We start from the raw sequence: 19,832 nt of genomic DNA on the forward strand, positions 1-19,832 counted from the left end.
ACTCCCACCTCGGCCTCTCAAAGTGCTGGAATTACAGGCGTGAGCCACCGCGCCCGGTCAAAAAATCAATTTCTAGGGAAAAATGTCAACTCAAAACAAGTAACCTGCATAACTGGGGAATGCCTGTATAATTTACGTCAAGTCTCTTCTTGGGACGGAGCGGTAAAATTTGCGGGCAGCACAAAGACCGGCTCTTACCCTTGCTTCCGGGTATTGTGGCACAGGAACCCGAGGTTGCCTGAGCGTAAGCCACGTGACCCGAGCAGCTCCTTCTGATTGGAGGAAGAGCCACTGCTCTAATTCGGTGCCGTGAGAAAGCTCGCGCGCAGAGCAGTGGGAGCGGGCGGGACTGAATATTTTCTTTGACCAACCGCTTTCCACATATCCATCCTCCTGATCCTGTAGCGTCGAATCAAAAGCCGTTAGTAAAGTAGTTACTTCTTTCTCCTAGGATAGCCGGTCTTTCCGGGTTTTTTCCCTCCCTCCCCCCTCTCCTCTCCCCCTCTCCCCCCTTCCCCCTCCCCGCCCCCTCTGTATTCAGCTTCCGGTAGAGGCTGGTAGGGTAAGGGAGCTTAGTAAGTCACTTCTGGGCGACTGTTGTTTTATTTCCGGTCTATGGGACCCGGCTGCGATTTGTTGCTGCGGGCAGCAGCTACCATCTCTGCTGCCGCCATCATGTCCGACACGGACAGCGACGAAGATTCCGCTGGAGGCGGCCCATTTTCTTTAGCGGGTTTCCTTTTCGGCAACATCAATGGAGCTGGGCAGCTGGAGGGGGAAAGCGTCTTGGATGATGTGAGGGGGTGGGCGTGGGGGTAGGGCTGGGGGGGTGCGGCTAAGCAGAGGAAGGAGGTGCAGGGAGGAAAGGAGAGGGTGCTCAGGCAGCGAGAACAGGGCGCAGCTAACGCCAGGGAGGAGGATCCTGCTCCTCCTCATGGGTGCAGGAGCAACGTGGCGTGGGAGTGATCAGTTCTGGGGGAGGGTGGGCAGAAGAGAGCGCGAGGCGAGCCCAGGGCCAGGGGCGCAGGGAATGGTGGCTTTGGAGCTAGCGCTCTGCCAATCAGACAGTAGGACACATGCTCGTTTCGCCTACTGAGATGGCTTCCCACCCGTAACCTGCTTGGAGATTCTTGACACTGCCTGCCCCTCTGACATCGCTGCCCTGAGATGGCTCTATAGAGCCAGAGGACTGGACAGGACCTGCCCCCCCGCTCGTTTGGTTCCGGCCCCAGACTTAGGACAATGGGGTGTTCCTAGCACCCCGGCGGGCCTCCTGGTCCCAGTGCGCTTTTTAGGTGGTTCTCCCAGCGTCTTCACTGACTTCCGTGAAATAGTGTCCTGCGCCCTAGTGAAACTACCCCGCCTTCATCTAGGCTCGTTTTCTTGAGGAGTGAAGCTGTCGGCCTCTGTGGCCCCTCCTGTGCCGCAGGCGCATGCGAAACAGGGACTGAACGAGCCCCGCCTCGCCGCCTCCAATCCCACCGATCTCCCTGCTTCGGCCCTGGTTCCGAGAACGACCGTTCCGTTCGTTCAGTCTTGGCAGTAGTTATTTGATTCGTCTTCTCTTGTAGTATTATACTTTAAAGTGTGGGCGATGCAGTTGGCTGTGGTGCTTTAATAAAGATCTGATCGATGCGGAGTTTGGTCGATGTATATTACAGTTCTTGAACCTGTTCCTTGTTTTGGCACACTGCACAGTCATTTTTCATGTGGAGTTGTGACTTTGTCGTGGACCAGGGAAATAAGCCCTGTGGTGTGGGAGTCGTAGGTTTAGTTGTTATCTTCGACTCTGGTGCTGTCCCTTTTTCAGGAATGTAAGAAGCACTTGGCAGGCTTGGGGGCTTTGGGGCTGGGCAGCCTGATCACTGAACTCACGGCAAATGAAGAATTGACCGGGACTGATGGTGCCTTGGTAAATGATGAAGGTGAAGTCTGGGTTGTGGGGAGTAGGCGGGGGAGGAGGCTAGCCACGTAGTATATATGTACTTTTTTGTGTGTGTAAGACGGAGTTTCGCTCTGTCTCCCAGGTTGGAGTGCAGTGGGGCAATCTGGGCTGACTGCAACCTCCGCCACCCAGGTTCAAGCATTTCTCCTGTCTCAGCCTCCTGAGTAGCTGGGACTACAGGCACGCACCACCACGCCCAGCTAATTTTTGTATTTTTAGTAGAGACAGGGTTTCATCATATTGGTCGGACTGGTCTTGAACTCCTGACCTGAGGTGATCCGTCCGTCTCGGCCTCCCAAAGTGCTGGGATTACAGGCGTGAGCCACCGCATCCAGCCTGTACGTGTACTTTTAAATGGGAATTATATGAGGGAGTGAGGGTCACTTACTGTTGTTGCGATTCTTCCTGCTTTTTCATAGGGTGGATTAGGAGTACAGAAGATGCTGTGGACTATTCAGACATCAACGAGGTGGCAGAAGATGAAAGCCGAAGATACCAGCAGACGATGGGGAGCTTGCAGCCCCTTTGCCACTCAGGTGATTCTTTGGTGTATTGGCTTGAACATTCCAGTGCATTATCCTGCTGTGTAGTCCAGTTTGGGCTCTGGTTTCCATACCCGCTGTCTGCCATTGTTTCTGCTCTCCATGCCTTTGCTTTGGCTCCTCCTCTCCCTTTGTCAGGTCAGTTCCAAGTAGCTGCTATCTTTTTTTGTGTTCTGGCCAGTCTTAACCGTACTCATGTGGTTATTCCTCATACTGTTCAGTCATGAATTCTTGGTTAATGACAAGTAGCTTTCTTGTCACCTGGTATTTGAATACCTACAGGGTTTGTGAGATACACTTCAAAGTTGGAAACTATGAAACAAATTCAGTTTTTGCCCTTAAGGAATGGGTAGTTCAAGAAGGATACAAAATCATACATAAACAATGAACTAAGGCAGGACGTGGTGGCTCACGCCAGCACTTTGGGAGGCTGAGGCGGGCAGATTACCTGAGGTTGGGAGCTTGAGACAGCCTGACCAACATGGAGAAACCCCGTCTACTAAAAATACAAAATTAGCCAGGCGTGGTGGTGCATGACTGTAATCCCAGGGTACTCGGGAGGCTGAGGCAGGAGAATTGCTTCAAACCGGCAGGTGGAGGTTGCAGTGAGCCGAGATTTTGCCACTGCACTCCAGCCTGGGCAACAAGAGTGAGACACTCCGTCTCAAAAAAACAAAAACAAAAACAAAAAACCAATAAAAAGCAATTTTTTTTTTTTTTTTTTTGAGACGGAGTGTCTCACTCTCTTGCCCAGGCTGGAGTGCAGTGACACGATCTCGGCTCACTGCAACCTCCGCCTCCCGGTTTGAAGCAGTTCTCCTGCCTGAGCCTCCCGAGTAGCTGGGACTACAGGGGCCTGCCACCAAGCCCGGCTATTTTTTTGTATTTTTAGTAGAGACGGGGTTTCACCGTGTTAGCCAGGATGGTCTCAATCTCCTGACCTCGTGATCGCCTGCCTCGACTTCCCAAAGTGCTGGGATTACAGGCGTGAGCCACCACGCCCGCCCACACCTGGCCAATTTTTTTTGTATTTTTAGTAGAGAAGGGGTTTCACCGTGTTGGCCAGATTGGTTTCGAACTCCTGACCTCAAGTGACCCTGCTCCCCTCGGCCTCCATAAGTATTAGGATTACAGGTGTGAGCCACCGCACTGTGCCTAAAACAATGAACTTGATACCTGCTTGCAAATATGTTTTTTTCCTCTCTGGTATAAGGTGCTACATTGTAGAATCAAAACCTCAGAAGGTAGAGTCATTGAGTGGAAGGAGTCTTAGGAATTATTTATTCGTAATCTCTAGTAGAAAAGGAAAACTTGAACTTTAGAGAACTTTATAATAAAATGTGGGATTTTATCAAAAGTAATACAATTAGCTAGTAGTAGACTCTTGACTAATTTAACTCAGTTCGTTAGACATTGTTTGAGCACTTGTTATGTACTCTAAACTGATAGGCAGTGTGTTTCTTTGTTTTTTTTTGAGACGGAGTCTTGCTCTATTGCCCAGGCTGGAGTGCAGTGGCGCAATCTTGGCTCACTGCAAGCTCTGCCTCCCAGGTTCATGCCATTCTCTTGCCTCAGCCTCCCGAGTAGCTGGGACTACAGGCGCCCGCCACCACGCCTGGCTAATTTTTTTTTTTTTTGTATTTTTGGTAGAGACAGGGTTTCACTGTGTTAGCCAGGATGGTTTCGATATCCTGACCTCGTGATCCACCCGCCTCAGCCTCCCAAAGTGCTGGGATTACAGGCGTGAGCCACCATGCCCGGCCTAGGCAGTGTGTTTCAAAGATAATGAAGTCCGCTGAGTGTGGTGGCTCAGGCCTGTAAACCGAGCACTTTGGGAGGCCCAGGCGGGCAGATCACGTGAGGTCAGGAGTTCGAGACTAGCCTAGCCAACATGGAGAAACCCTGTCTCTACTAAAAATAGAAAAATTAGCTGGGCATGGTGTCGTGCGCCTGTAGTCCTAGCTACTCGGGAGGCTGAGGCGTGAGAATGGCTTGAACCCAGGAGGGGTAGGTTGCAGTGAGCTGAAATGACGCTGCTGCATTCCAGCCTGGGCGGCAAGAGCTAAACGCTGTCTCAAAAGATAATGAAGTCCATTTTCTGATCTTGAGAAGTTCGATTTAGTGGTCTGGAATCTAGAGGTATTGGTCCATAGTTCATTTTTTGCACTGCCCTGTTCTACCTCTCACTGCTTGAGACTCCCCCACCCCACTCCACCTGATGGAGTCTCTGTCACCAAGGCTGGAGTGCAGTGGTGCGATCTCGGCTCACTGCGACTTCCACCTACCGGGTTGAAGTGATTCTCCCACCTCAGCCTCCCCGGTAGCTGGGACTACAGGCGTGTGCCACCACTCCCGGCTAATTTTTTTTGTATTTTTAGTAGAGATGAGATTTCGCCATGTTGGCCAGGCTGGTCTCGAACTCCTGACCTCAGGTAATCCACCCACCTTTGCCTCCCAAAGTGTTGGGATTACAGGTGTGAGCCACCCCGCCTGGCCTGCTTGGAACTTTTTTGTGAAGTTGCTCGTTATTTATTCATCGTCCACCTCTTCGAACTAGATTTCAGTCTGCTGATAAATGTAGATAAAACCTTGGTAAATACTTGAACTTAGTTTTTTCGGGACAGCTTATGGATTTGAGTGCTACTTATATGAAAAGAATTAACTGTACTGCATATACAAAAAGTAACCCATAAAAAATAGAAGATATAAGCCCTGCCTTTAAGGATATTGTTATCTTGTGGGGAAGATGACGTGAACAAATGCAGAACAATTATTCGTAGTAAGACAAACCACCTATGAGCTCATGTTTCTGTATATAGAGGGTTACATTTAGTTTTGATGGGCTGCAAGAATAGCTAAGTCAATAGCTGTCATTTTTGAGCACCCTGACTGGGGGGAGATGGTGGCAGTTATTTTCAGTAGAAGTTATAATTCCAGGTTTGTGTTTGTTGTCTTGACTAGGGATGGTAAGGAAAAGGCTGGGAGTTTCCCTAGGGGAGTTTTATGAGCTAACTTCCTATAAAAGGAGGATGCTACATTTGATAGAATCTCAGTACTCTGGGATGCTCATTTCTAAGTTCTCTTGTCCTCTAGGGGTGCCTTCACCTATACCCTTAGCTTTTTCCTTCCTTGGCATTGGCTCCTTTGCATGGCTTGGTTTACAAGGGTACTTCTTTGGAATAATTGTAAGTGGGTGTAGATTGCTAATAAAGCTTTCAAGGAGGTGAATTTTGAGTAAAATTTTGAAAGTGAGGCAAGGTTTGGTGGAGAAGGAGCAGCAGGGGATTTTGGTTTGGAAACATGGCTTGTCTAAAGGTTTGGAGATATTTAGAAATAAGCAAGTAGTGTGTGTGGAGGGGAGAATTAGCCAGTAGGTTTTCTTGAAAGGAGTAGAAAACATATTGCCAAATAGCAAGAACTGAGAATAGAGCAATTTCATAGTACCTTTATGTATGCATTACTTGGAATTTGATGACATAAGGAATTGTAAACCAACATAGACTGTTGAGTAGGCAGGATGGTATAATGAAAAGAAAAGGACTTTGGAGTCAAAGTGTCCTAGGCTTAGAGTGTCATAGATTCAAATTCCAACTCCATATTTAGTGTGACCCTGAGCAGGTTGCTGAATCTCTGAGGCTTGGATTTCTCATTTGTAATAATCCACCAGTTTTCTTGTCTGTAGTAAAGGTGATAATATTAATACTTTTGTGAGAATTTAAGTTCATTATCACATGATGTAAAAGCACGTAGTATAATATTATGGTAAATGCTCTGTAAATATTAGTTGGCTTTCCTTTTTTTCTGCTTTGCTAGTTTACAGTCTTACAGGCTTCCCTTTCTGAGGCTTTAGAAGAGTGATACTTGTCGCTCTGGGGTTTTGATTAGTAAAAGAGTGAATGTCACACCAACTTGCAGGCTGTTCTTGCAGGCTAGAGATGTAAAGTTATTAAGGTCCGAAGTAGGGTGACAGTTGTAGAAAATGATACCTAGGGTCAGGCCGGGCGTGGTGGCTCACGCCTGTAATCCCAGCACTTTGGGAGGCCGAGGTGGACGGATAACTTGAGGTCAGGAGTTTGAGTCCAGCCTGACCAACATGGTGAAACCCTGTCTGTACTAAAAATGCAGAAATTAGCCACGTGTGTTGGCACACATCTGTAATCCCAGCTACTTGGGAGGCTGAGGCAGGAGAATCGCTTGAACCCGGGAGGCGGAGGTTGCAGTGAGCTGTGATCATGCCACTGCACTCCAGCCTGGGTGACGAGCGAAACTCTGCCTCAAAAAAAAAAAAAAAAAGATAGCTAGGGTCAAACTTAGAAGATACTGATAAAGTATCGTAGGACTTGGTTGCCTATAGTCCCAGCTACTCAGGAGGCTGTGGCAGGAAGATAACTTGAGCCCAGGAGTTGGAGGTTGCAGTGAGCTATGATTGAGCCTCTGTGCTCTAGCCTGGGCAACAGAGCAAGACCCCTGTCTCAAAAAAAAATAAAAATAAAATACAGGGCTTGGTGAGTGAGGAATTGTGTTAGAAAGAGTGTAGGCTTTGTTGTTAAACCAGGCTTGCATTCTGATTTTGTCACTTAAAATTCAGTCTCTTCTATATCTCAGGATGATTCCTGTTTTGAAGTGTTATTGGGAGGATTATACATAAAACAGCTAGAAATGCCTGGCACATAATGGAAGTTTAATAGTAGGAAGTTGCTATTTTTTTTTTTTTGAGACGGAGTTTCGCTCTGTCACCCAGGCTGGAGTGCAGTGGCGCGATCTCAGCTCACTGCAAGCTCCGCCTCCCAGGTTCACGCCATTCTCCGGCCTCAGTCTCCAGAGTAGCTGGGACTACAGGCACCCGCCACCACGCCAGGCTAATTTTTTGTATTTTTAGTAGAGACGGGGTTTCACAGTGTTAGCCAGGGTGGTCTTGATCTCCTGACCTCGTGATCCACCCGCCTCGGCCTCCCAAAGTGCTGGGATTACAGGCATGAGCCACCTCGCCTGGCCACTTTTTTTTTTTTTTTGAGACAGAATCTTACTATGTCACCCAGGCTGGAGTGCAGTGGCACAATCTCGGCTCACTGTAACCTCTGCCTCCCCGGTTCAAGCGTTTCTCCTGCCTCAGCCTCCTGAGTAGCTGGGACTACAGGCCCGTGTCACCTCTCCCAGCTAATTTTTTGAATTTTAGTGGAGACTGGGTTTCACCATGTTGCCTAGGCTGGTCTTGAACTCCTGAGCTCAGGCAATCTGCTCGCCTCAGCCTCCCAAAGTGCTGGGATTACAGGTGTGAGCCACCTCACTGGCCTTATACTTACTATTTGTAATGATCAATTGGATAAATGTATATTGGGGGTTACGAGATTGATGAAGGAGACAGTGGACTAAAGTCATAAGCTGGGAAAATGCATATGGATGTGATGTTGATAGGGAATTTAAAAGAGATAAAGGATATTTCAGTGTTTTATAAGGTACAGTTGTTAAATATCTGAGTAGAAAGATTCCTTAGGAAGCAGAAGAGTCGTGGAATTGTAGAGGAGGTAAATTAGGTCCGCATATGTAGATTTGGATTTAATCTAGGTGAAGGTGATTCTTGAGAAAGGGAATAGGGAATATATAGGGGAATAAAAGCAGAGTCTTTAGGACGAAGTCTTGAGTGATGCCAATGGTTAAGAGGCAGTGAAAAGAGTAATAAACTGCAGATGATAGATAGAAAAAGTGTGTCATCGCTCATTTGAGAGATGAGAAGAAAGACCAGTCTTACGGGAAACTGACAGAGGGAGAAGATTCCCAAAGTGCTGGGATTACAGGTGCGAGCCACTGTGCCCGGCCCAGTATGAAAATTCTAAAAAAGATATGGTCAGGAAAGGAGCAAAGGTTTCAAGCAGCTCTTGGAAACGCTTTCATATGTTGTATGATTTTTTCTTTTTCTTTCTTTTTTTTTTTTTTTTTGAGACAGTTTCACTCTGTTGCCCAGGCTGGAGTGCAGTGGTGCAATCTCGGCTTACTGCAACCTTCACCTCCCGGTTCAAGTGCTTCTTGTGCCTCAGCCTCCCAAGTAGCTGGGATTACAGGCACATGCCACCACTCCTGGCTAGTTTCTGTATTTTTGACAGAGATGGGGTTTTGTCATGTTGGCCAGGCTGGTCTCCGAACTCCTGACCTCAGGTGATCTGCCCGCCTCAGCCTCCCAGAGTGCTGGCGTGAGCCACCATGCCCAGCCATCATATCTTGTGTGAGATATTATACATGTTATAGCAATTGACTTGTACTGTGATGTCATCTCTTTCTGAAGGCTAAAGATATGTTTCAGATATATATGTAAAATATTTTGAGGCATGGTCTTGCTCTGTCATACGATTACTGCTCATCAAAGCCTTGACCTCCTGGGTTCAAACTGTCCCCTGACCTCAGCCTCCTGAATAGCTGGTACTACAGGCGTGTGCCACCACGCCTAGCTAATTTTTGTATTTTTTGTAGAGATGGGGTTTCTCCATGTTATTTAGGCTGGTCTTGAAATTCTGGGCTCAAGTGATCTGCCCATCTTGGCTTCCCAAAGTGCTGGGATTACAGGCGTGAGCCATCATGCCTGGCCCTCACCTTGCTTTTTTCACTTGTGTGTTCTTAAGGGATATGCATAGTGCTTCATGTGGTGCTTTAAATTATTGAGTGGCCCTGTAATCCCAGCACTTTGGGGGGCTGAGGCAGGTGGATCACGAGGTCAGGAGTTCGAGACCAGCCTGACTGACATGGAGAAACCCCGTCTCTACTAAAAATACAAAAATTAGCTGGGCGTGGTGGCACATGCCTGTAATCCCAGCTACTCAGGAGGCTGAGGCAGGAGAATCGCTTGAACTCGGGAGGCGGAGGTTGCAGTGAGCCGAGATTGTGCCGCCGCACTCCAGCCTGGGCGACAGAGCGATACTCTATGTCTCAAAAAAAAAAATTGAGTGGCAAGGAAGCTTAAGGCGGTTGTATAATATTTTGGATATTGAGGAGATCACGTTCTTTGTTTTATTAGATTATGATGAAGATGACTATGATGCTGATTGTGAAGACATTGATTGCAAGTTGATGCCTCCTCCACCTCCACCCCCGGGACCAATGAAGAAGGATAAGGACCAGGATGCTATTACCAGTGGTAAGTAGAGATTGTCTACTTTTGTCTTAGGAGCAAGTTTCCATTCATAAGTCCAGGCTTGTGGCACACACATAAGGGACAAACTTAAGCTTATGCGAAAGGACAAAACTTCTAGAAATAATTCATACAATCTCAAATTTTAGTATTAAAGGGAAGTTTTACTTTTAAAACATTTGGCAACAGTATTTTAACATGTGCTCAAGAAATAGTAGTTTAGTCAGTGGTTCTCAAATCTGGCTACCCATCAGAATCACTTAGAGTCTTTAAAAAAAGAACAAATACCTGACTTTCACCCCTTGAGCCTGATTCAGAAGATCTTGGGTAGAGTCCAGGAATTTAATTAAATTAAATTAATTAAAATTTTTTTGAGAAAGAGTCTTGCTGTGTTGTGCAGGTTGGAGTGCAGTAGCACGATCTTGGCTCACTGCAACCTCCGCCTCCCGGGTTCAAGTGATTCTCGTGCCTCAGCCTCCAGAGTAGGGGCTGGAACTCTTGACCTCAAGTGATCCGCTTGCCTTGGCCTTCCAAAGTGCTGGGATTACAGATGTGAGCCACTGCTCCCTGCCGAACCCAGGAATCTTAAAGAGTTTCTTAAGTAATTTATGATACAACTGATCTGTATACTGGTATTTGGAAACTACTTGTTTAGATGGCTTTATTTTAAATGAAGTGGTTAAATTAGGAAGGTGCCCTGGAATGTTGATAAATCAGATAGTGTCAACTACCAGATATTCAGAGATTTCAAAGGCTGGTAGAGTCTTCAGTGTTTATCTTACCTATTCCTATAACAGTAACTGTCCTAGGCTTGAAAACTGGGGAAGAGCAGTGTTTTTGACCTCCTGTATTTTGAGGCTTGTATTAACCTAAATTCTTCCTGTTGGAGTTTTAAGCCATTTCTTTTAACAGTCTGCTAAATGTCAGCTGTTAACTTTGTTTTATAGATCTTATTTATGCCAAAGAACCTAAATGTTGTCCCGTGGGCTTAAAAAAATTCTCCAGCTCATGGGTCTCTGAACTAGGACTACCTGAGTGGTATAAAGTATTACATAATTTTGCTATTGGTCACAACATTGGTTACAATATTGGTTACTTAACAGAAAGTAGGGCCAGGTGTGGTGGCTCACACCTGTAATCCGAGCACTTTGGGAGGTGGAGGCAGATCATTTGAGGTCAGGAGTTCAAGACCAGACTGGCCAAGATGGTGAAACCCTGTCTCTACTAAAAATGCAAAAATTGAGCCAGCTGTGGTGGCGCATGACTGTAATCCCAGCTACTTAGGAGGCTGAGGCAGGAGAATCACTTGAACCCGAGAGATAGAGGTTTCAGTGAGCTGAGATCTCACTACTGCACTCCAGCCTGTGCGACAGAGCAAGACTCTGTCTCAAAACAAACAAACAAACAAAAAAAACCGAAAGTGGTAAACGTAGTAATAGTGTTTGTTTTCTCATCACAACCCTAGGGTACCAGGTACGTGGTGAGTTGGGGGATGATGGGAGATAACGAGTTAGAATTGAGTTTTCTGGGTTGCATACTAGTAGTATGATTTGGGTGCTTGGGCCTATATCTCCTGGCATTGAGCCATGCGTATAGCCTAAAGTGGGTGTTTGCGGAATTCGAGGAAATATGTTCACAGTTACATGCCAAAGGGGTTTCTCTTCCTTGTTGCAGTGTCTGAAAATGGAGAAGGCATCATCTTGCCCTCCATCATTGCCCCTTCCTCTTTGGCCTCAGAGAAAGTGGACTTCAGTAGTTCTTCTGACTCAGAATCTGAGATGGGACCTCAGGAAGCAACACAGGCAGAATCTGAGGATGGAAAGCTGACCCTTCCATTGGCTGGGATTATGCAGCATGATGCCACCAAGCTGTTGCCAAGTGTCACAGAACTTTTTCCAGAATTTCGACCTGGAAAGGTACATTCTATGGAGAATGCTCAGATTGCAAACCACTGACCTCTTCCAAATAATGAGTTTTGTTGTTAAGATGCTGAATGTGGAATGGGGTTTCCTTACTCAGTGACATACTATTGGCTCTATAAGAGCTCTTCACACTGTATTAGGTCTTTTTTTTAAAGTTGTATATATTGATAGTAAATGTGATTTATGCTGTTCTCATTGGAAATTTCTCTGTTATCTTAAAAGAACTAGTCCAAATTATTAAGGAACGCTTCTTTACTTTCTTAGACGTTACAAGTCTGAATGTGACACTCCTTTGTTTCTCCCCCACATTTGAATAGATCTCTCAAGGGAGTTTTCAGGCCCAGATGCTGCTGTTTTCCCATCTGACTTTGAGTCTGTGTCATAGTAATGTATTCTGTGTTCTAGGTGTTACGCTTTCTACGTCTTTTTGGACCAGGGAAGAATGTCCCATCTGTTTGGCGGAGTGCTCGGAGAAAGAGGAAGAAGAAGCACCGTGAGCTGATACAGGAAGAGCAGATCCAGGAGGTGGAATGCTCAGTAGAATTAGAAGTCAGCCAGAAGTCTTTGTGGAACTACGACTACGCTCCACCACCACCTCCAGAGCAGTGTCTCTCTGATGATGAAGTAGGCAAAATAGAGACCTGAGATTATGGCTTATGAGAGGAGCAAATGAATTCAATGAATTCTCCCTAGTTTATGTCTGAATCGTAAATAACACCATAGCAGATAGAATTCTGTGCTAATTTTCAATGAGTAATCATGGGTTCAATCTCAGCGGCTGCCCCTTCCCTATTGTAAAAGAAAAATGTTTGGTGGGGTAGGCGGGGATGAGAGGGGTAGATGGTGATATGCTGCTGAATAAGAAGGTTTGATTGATAGGTGGAATGTGCTATGATACATCTCCATTGTTTACATTCTAACTCCAGGTAAATCATCCTCAGTTTCTCTAAGTTCCCCTCCTGACTGTTAACTCCCTATAGCCTTAGGACATCTGGGATCAGGAAATTCTCCCTGCTCTACTTCTTTCTTCTGTTACAGATCACGATGATGGCTCCTGTGGAGTCCAAATTTTCCCAATCAACTGGAGATATAGATAAAGTGACAGATACCAAACCAAGAGTGGCTGAGTGGCGTTATGGGCCTGCCCGACTGTGGTATGATATGCTGGGTGTCCCTGAAGATGGCAGTGGGTTTGACTATGGCTTCAAACTGAGAAAGACAGAACATGAACCTGTGATAAAATCTAGAATGATAGAGGTGAGCAACACTGGTATGTAAGAAAGGAATCAATGTTCTCAGGTCCTATTACTTTTACTAACTTTACTTTTTAATTGGGGAGATACTGGGTGGTAGGGTTTCTTTGGTGGGAGATTGAGGTGTCTCAGCCTTTTATTTGGTATGGTGTATCACCCTGGTAGCTAGGTCCTATTCTAAGGATTCTGTTTGTGAAATGAGTGCTGTGCCAGACTAGGAGTGGGAAGAGGCAAATATTCCTCCGTTATCAGGTGGTTGTTTCAAGTAAAGGACCACTTAGGATGTGTCTGATGTATCTCTAATGTGGAATTTGGAGTGGAAACTTTGACCAGTGACCAATCAAGGTTGTGTTTTTTCTTCCCTACTTAACACAGGAATTTAGGAAACTTGAGGAAAACAATGGCACTGATCTTCTGGCTGATGAAAACTTCCTGATGGTGACACAGCTGCATTGGGAGGATGATATCATCTGGGATGGGGAGGATGTCAAACACAAAGGGACAAAACCTCAGCGTGCAAGCCTGGCAGGCTGGCTTCCTTCTAGCATGACTAGGAATGCGATGGCTTACAATGTTCAGCAAGGTGTGCTTCTGTGACAGCTGTGTCTAGCAGATACTGCCCTTAATCTTAGTCACCATAAGTGGGCTTAGCTGTGATTTTTTTTTTTTTTTTTTTTTTTTTTGTGAGACAGAGTTTCGCTCTTGTTGCCCAGGATGGAGTGCAATGGTGCAGTCTCGGCTCACTGCAACCTCCGCCTCCCGGGTTCAAGCGATTCTCCTGCCTCAGCCTCCGGAGTGGCTGGGATTACAGGCGTGCGCCACCACGCCCGACTAATTTTTGTATTTTTAGTAGAGACAGGGTTTCTCCATGTTGGTCAGGCTGATCTCGAACTCCCGACCTCAGGTGATCACCCACCTCGGCCTCCCAAAGTGCTGGGATTACAGGTGTGAGCCACCACGCCCGGCTGGCTGTGATGTTCTGAGCTGCCAAGAGTTAGTGAAATGTTTAGGATCCGAGGCCTAATTCTAGTCCCTGTAATTTTTATTTTATTTTTATGCTCAACCTGGAGGGAGATAGTCCATGTAATTTTTTGCCCTGTTAAGAAGCTAGGCCAGACTCAGGTTTCTTAAAAACATGTGATAAAGGTCTTTTTTTTATTTTTTTTTTATTTTGAGACAGTCTTGCTTGCTCTGTTGCCTGGGCCGGAGTGTAGTGGCACAATCTCAGCTCACTGCAATCTCTCCCTCCTGGGCTTAGGCGATTCTCCTGCCTCAGCCTCCCGAGTAGCTGGGATTACAGGCATGTGCCACCACGCCCAGCTAATTTTGTATTTTTAGTAGCGATGGAGTTTCTCCATGTTGGTCAGGCTGGTCTCGAACTCCCGACCTCATGTGATCTACCTGCCTCAGTCTCCCAAAGTGCTGGGATTACAGACATGAGCCACCACACCTGGCCTGAAGTTAAAGATCTTTCTGAACTATAACAGTACTTTATAGTATATTTTTGTTTCCCAAGTCCGTTTGTATTTAGAATTCTGGTTTCCTTTTTTTCTCCTTAAATAGGTTTTTTTTTTTAAGGTATGCCATGATTAATGTAAAAAACTTTGAAAATACAGTATAGTGTTAAAAAAAAGTCACTGGTAATCTATCTGGAGATTATCAACTGTTAATTTTTGGTGTATTTTCAGTGTTCTGTGTGTGTATGTAGTTGAGCTCATTTCTGTATGTACAGTTTTGCATACTGTGCTTTTCACTTAATAAATATTTTTCTCTCTTTCATTTTTTATTATTGTTGAGACAGGGACTCACTTTGTTGCCCAGACTGGTTTCAAACTCCTAGACTCAAACGACCTTCCTGCCTCGGCCTCCCAAAGTGCTGAGATTACAAGCAAGAGCCACCCCACCCAGCCACATAAATATTTTCGTGTCATTTAGAGTTCTTTATAAAAATGTTTAATGACATGGGAAACTCGTTCATTTTATTTTAATTAAATTATTATTTTTTGTAGAGGTAGAGTCTTACTATTGTTGGTCAGGCTGGACTCCTGGGCTCAGGCGATCCTCCTGCCTCAGCCTCTCGAGTAGCCGAGATTTAAGGTGCACGCCACCACTCCTGGCTTGAGAAACTCATTTTAAATGGAAAGAAAGAAGATATGAAACAACATATATGATATCCTATTAGTGTAAATGAAAAAAGCAGACTATATAAACATGGAAAGCTGGATTACTTTTATATTTTGGAGGGAAAACAAAATTTTTTCTTTTTTGAGACGAGTCTCTGTCGCCCAGGGTGGAATGCGTTGGCGCGATCTTGGCTCACTGCAACATCTACCTTCCTGGTTGAAGTGATTCTTGTGCCTCAGCCTCCCGAGTAGCTGGGATTATAGGCGTGCACCACTGTGCCCAGCTAATTTTTGTATTTTTAGTAGAGACGGGGTTTTGCCAGGTTGGCCAGCCTGGTCTTGAACTCCTGACCTCAAGTGATCTGCCTGCCTTGGCCTCCCAAAATGCTGGGATTACAGGCGTGAGCCACTGCACCCGGATACAAAAATGTCTGATTTTTAAAACCTAAGAAATCGGTCTTTTCCCTTCCATTCTGCCCACTTTATGGGTTGTGTATTATTCTTACGAATGTTTCATAATTTACCGATACATATTGCATTTGTTAATATAATTTATTACCATTTATTGTTAGCATACTTTACCATATCATTTATTATCGTAATTTAACCAATTCCTTCTTAAACATTTAGGCTATTTAAATTTCGACTATTATAAACAGTATTGCAATGGACGTTTTTGACTGCAACATTATTTTATTTTTATTTATTTATTTTTTGAGACAGAATTTTACTCCTGTTGCCCAGGTTGGAGTGCAATGGCATGATCTCAGCTCACTGCAATCTCTGCCTCCCGGGCTCAGGCGATTCTCCTGCCTCAGCCTCCCGAGTAGCTGGGATTACAGGCATGTGCCAGCACACCCAGCTAATTTTTGTATTTTTTGTAAAGATGGGGTTTCTCCATGTTGGTCAGGTTGGTCTTGAACTCCTGACCTGAAGTGATCCACATGCCTCGGCCTCCCAAAATGCTGTGATTACAGGTGTGAGCCACCATGCCCAGCCTGCAACATTATTTTAAAGTGAGAAATACACTGTGTAGGTTCCTCTTCAGTGGACATATGAGTAACTCCACTAAGTCACTCTACTAACATGAGTAACTCTTTTTATCTTTGCCAGAATCTTGATTGAAAGGGGCATAAATGTTTTCTCTGTTACTATTTCCTCCTTGCGCTTTGACTAGGTTTTGCAGCCACTCTTGATGATGACAAACCTTGGTACTCCATTTTTCCCATTGACAATGAGGATCTGGTGTATGGACGCTGGGAGGACAATATCATTTGGGATGCTCAGGCCATGCCCCGGCTGTTGGAACCTCCTGTTTTGACCCTTGATCCCAATGATGAGAACCTCATTTTGGGTATATTACTGGCAGAGGCCAGTGTTCCTTCTCCTTTGACAACTTGCTGTTAATGTCAACGGGCAGGAGGAAATCAGAAGGGTTGGAGATGATTAGGACTAGAAACTTACAGGTAGCGGCTTGAGAGAGCGAAGTTTTGGCTGTTAGTTTATATTATTTGTGTATATGCTGAGGGAACACTCACGTAGGAATGTTGGAAAGTTGCAACTTTGAGATGTCAAGAGCGTAGTTTGTTCGATTAGTGAATCGGACTGGAAACTTCTAGGTAGCAGTTTGAGAGAGCAAAGTTGTGGCTGTTAGTTTTTATTATTTGTGTATTCCCTAGGGAAAACTCATGTAGGACTGTCGGAAAGTAGTACCTTTGAGATGTCAAGCATGTAGTTCAGTTAGTGAATCATGTACTAGAAGTGATTTGGGATGGGATGAAAAGATACAGGTGTAGTTCAGTTAGTAAATCATGGACTAGAAGTTATCTGGGGTGGGATGAAAGGTCTAGTTAAGAACTTCATTAGAACATTCATCACCTTAAAGAAGAAAACTGAATACTTGTCTGTAGGAAAGGTGAATCTTCAGGGAGAGCAACTCAAGTGATTTTTGTTTTATTCTCAGAAATTCCTGATGAGAAGGAAGAGGCCACCTCTAACTCCCCCTCCAAGGAGAGTAAGAAGGAATCATCTCTGAAGAAGAGTCGAATTCTCTTAGGGAAAACAGGAGTCATCAAGGAGGAACCACAGCAGGTGTGTGAAGAAAAAAGGGGCTTGGTGTTTAGAAGAACAAAGAAAGGTAATAGAGAAGGATAGTCTGACCAAGATTTGTTTATCTATCATTAGAACATGTCTCAGCCAGAAGTGAAAGATCCATGGAATCTCTCCAATGATGAGTATTATTATCCCAAGCAACAGGGTCTTCGAGGCACCTTTGGAGGGAATATTATCCAGGTACAAATAGTATCTTTTCTGTGGTAGAGGAGAACCCCATGGCTTTGTTCTGACGGAGGATATGGGAAAATCTTGCTTAGGATGGAATTAGCTAATTTTAACCCTTCTATTTCCTGTTTTAGCATTCAATTCCTGCTGTGGAATTACGGCAGCCCTTCTTTCCCACCCACATGGGGCCCATCAAACTCCGGCAGTTCCATCGCCCACCTCTGAAAAAGTACTCATTTGGTGCACTCTCTCAGCCAGGTCCCCACTCAGTCCAACCTTTGCTAAAGCACATCAAAAAAAAGGCCAAGGTATAATTGAATTCTGGTTAGAAAACAGCTATAAAGGATATTGGGGTATAAATTAAGGGAATGTACCAGGTATTAGATTGTATCAGGGAATTGGTTATTTTCTCAGATGTGATAGAATGTTATTTTGGTTATTTAGGAGAATGTCTTTATTGTTAGGTGATGCATGTGAAAATATTTAAAGGTGAGGTGTCAGAATGACTGCATCTTTCAAAAACTGTCCAGCAAAGTCTATAGAAAGGTAAAGATTTAAAAAAATGGCAAAATATAAACAGCGACGTGGGATAATAAGTGTTCATAGTACAGTCGTCCTTAGATATCTCTGGGAGATTGGTTCTAGGACCTTCTCTGGATACCAAAATCTTTAGATGTTCCAGTTTCTGATAAAATAGCATAATATTTGCACATAACCTATGCACATCCTCTCCTATAGTTTAAATCACCTCTAGATTACTTATAGTACCTACTCCAATGTAAATGCTATGCGAATAGCTGTTACACTGTTATTGTTTAGGGAATAATGACAAGAAAAGTCTATACCTGTTCAGCACAGATGCACTTGTATTTTCTGAATATTTTCTATCTATGGTTGGTTGAAATCACGGATGCAGAACCCATACGTGGATATGGGGGGCTGACTGTACTATTCTTTGAACTTTACAGTATGTTTGAAAATTTTCATTATGAAATTGAAAAATAGGTAAAATCTTTTTGGTGTGTTTGTCTCAGATTGAACAACGTCATTGTGTGTAGTAGTTGTCCTGTCAGGAGCTAGATGGTATTTTCTTTGTTCTGGACAGATGAGAGAACAAGAGAGGCAAGCTTCAGGTGGTGGAGAGATGTTTTTTATGCGCACACCTCAGGACCTCACAGGCAAAGATGGTGATCTTATTCTTGCAGAATATAGTGAGGAAAATGGACCCTTAATGATGCAGGTTGGCATGGCAACCAAGATAAAGAACTATTATAAACGGGTGAGTCTCTGCTCAGAAAATTTTTTTCCATACATAATTCTGCTTATGCTTCCATAAACTTTTATGTACAAACTTTTTGTTATTAACATAGCTGTAGTGAGACAAACTGCAAACTTACATACAAATTTTTTGTTATTAACGTAGCTGTAGTTAGAGGTCTACTGGTAATCTGTGAACATATACCATAAATTTCTTGGGAGAAAGGAGTGGTACCTTTTTTTGTAGTTATAACATGTTGAACATCTCAAATCTCAAAATTCGAAATCAAAATCCAAAACTTTTTTTTTTTTGAGACTGAATCTTGCTCTTTTGCCAGGCTGGAGTGCAGTGGCATGATCTCCACTCACTGCAACCTCCACCTCCCGGGTTCAGGCAATTCTCCTGCCTCAGCCTCCTGAGTAGCTGGGACTACAGGTGTGTGCCACCACACCCAGCTAATTTTTGTATTTTTAGTAGAGACAGGGTTTCACCATGTTGGCCAGGATGGTCTCGATCTCTTAACCTCGTGATCTGCCTGTCTTGGCCTTCCAAAGTGCTGAGATACAGGCGTGAGCCACCATACCCGGCCAATCCTAAACTTTTTGAGCACTATCATGATACTCAAATGCTCATTGGAGCATTTTGGATTTCCAGATTTGGGATGCCCAATTGGTAAGTATAATGCAACTATTCCAAAATCCAAAACACTTCTGGTCACAAGCATTTTGGATGAGGGATACTCAACCTGTATTAGTAAAGTGCTATGCTCATATTGTGTAGGATTACTGATATATTCTAAATAACTGGATCTTCTGTATTCCTTATAGAAACCTGGAAAAGATCCTGGAGCACCAGATTGTAAATATGGGGAAACTGTTTACTGCCATACATCTCCTTTCCTGGGCTCTCTCCATCCTGGCCAATTGCTGCAAGTGAGGAATTCTTTCCTGTTTTTACTGTTAACTAAGGAAATTGATAAATGAGGAACCAGTCAGCTCAGAAAGAACTATTATAATTCTAGTTGATTAAGATGCTTTAATTTCAAGTACAAAGAAAATAAGTATAATCCAAAAATGTTTTAAAGAAATCTTTTTCTTAAAACTGGCTGTGAATTGTGTTATTCTTAGGTTAAATGTAAAATAGGTTTTTAAAAATACACACTGGTAAGCTCAGTAACATTTGGGAAGCATAAGGAAGTCAACCTAGGATGAATTTACTATAATTTATGAATGTTTAATTTTTGTGTATAAAATTGATAACAATTTGATCACATTAGCTGTGGTTATTGTGAATATTGAACCACACCTGAACTGTGCCATCTACAGTCCTCAGCCATAGTGAAATGCTTTTTTTTTTCCTCCTTTGTTGTAGTGGGTGTAAGGAGGCTCT

At 44.3% G+C, this 19,832-nt stretch overlaps 1 protein-coding gene across 10 annotated transcripts in view; it reads left to right on the forward strand.

Moving 5' to 3' along the window:
- The first annotated feature begins 543 nt into the window (after positions 1-543).
- Positions 544-19,832, forward strand: part of TAF1 (TATA-box binding protein associated factor 1) — a 106,575-nt gene continuing 87,286 nt past the window's right edge. For 6 of the 10 annotated variants that reach the window (XR_010125480.1, XM_063660550.1, XM_063660552.1 and 3 more), the window contains exons 1-14: positions 544-795; positions 1,811-1,925; positions 2,365-2,481; positions 9,494-9,613; positions 11,282-11,523; positions 11,935-12,153; positions 12,568-12,786; positions 13,158-13,365; positions 16,083-16,259; positions 16,869-16,996; positions 17,090-17,197; positions 17,320-17,493; positions 18,291-18,464; positions 19,271-19,375. Coding sequence is in view for 9 of the 10 variants with exons in the window: in XM_063660550.1 (XP_063516620.1) it covers positions 616-795; positions 1,811-1,925; positions 2,365-2,481; positions 9,494-9,613; positions 11,282-11,523; positions 11,935-12,153; positions 12,568-12,786; positions 13,158-13,365; positions 16,083-16,259; positions 16,869-16,996; positions 17,090-17,197; positions 17,320-17,493; positions 18,291-18,464; positions 19,271-19,375 (2,286 nt within the window). In the remaining variant the exon portion in view is untranslated. The remainder of the gene's footprint in view (positions 796-1,810; positions 1,926-2,364; positions 2,482-9,493; positions 9,614-11,281; positions 11,524-11,934; positions 12,154-12,567; positions 12,787-13,157; positions 13,366-16,082; positions 16,260-16,868; positions 16,997-17,089; positions 17,198-17,319; positions 17,494-18,290; positions 18,465-19,270; positions 19,376-19,832) is intronic. The other 4 variants (XM_054470802.2, XM_054470804.2, XM_054470801.2 and 1 more) reach the window with 2 other exon arrangements.

Source organism: Pongo pygmaeus, chromosome X (assembly GCF_028885625.2).
Source record: "Pongo pygmaeus isolate AG05252 chromosome X, NHGRI_mPonPyg2-v2.0_pri, whole genome shotgun sequence".
NCBI lineage: Eukaryota > Metazoa > Chordata > Mammalia > Primates > Hominidae > Pongo > Pongo pygmaeus.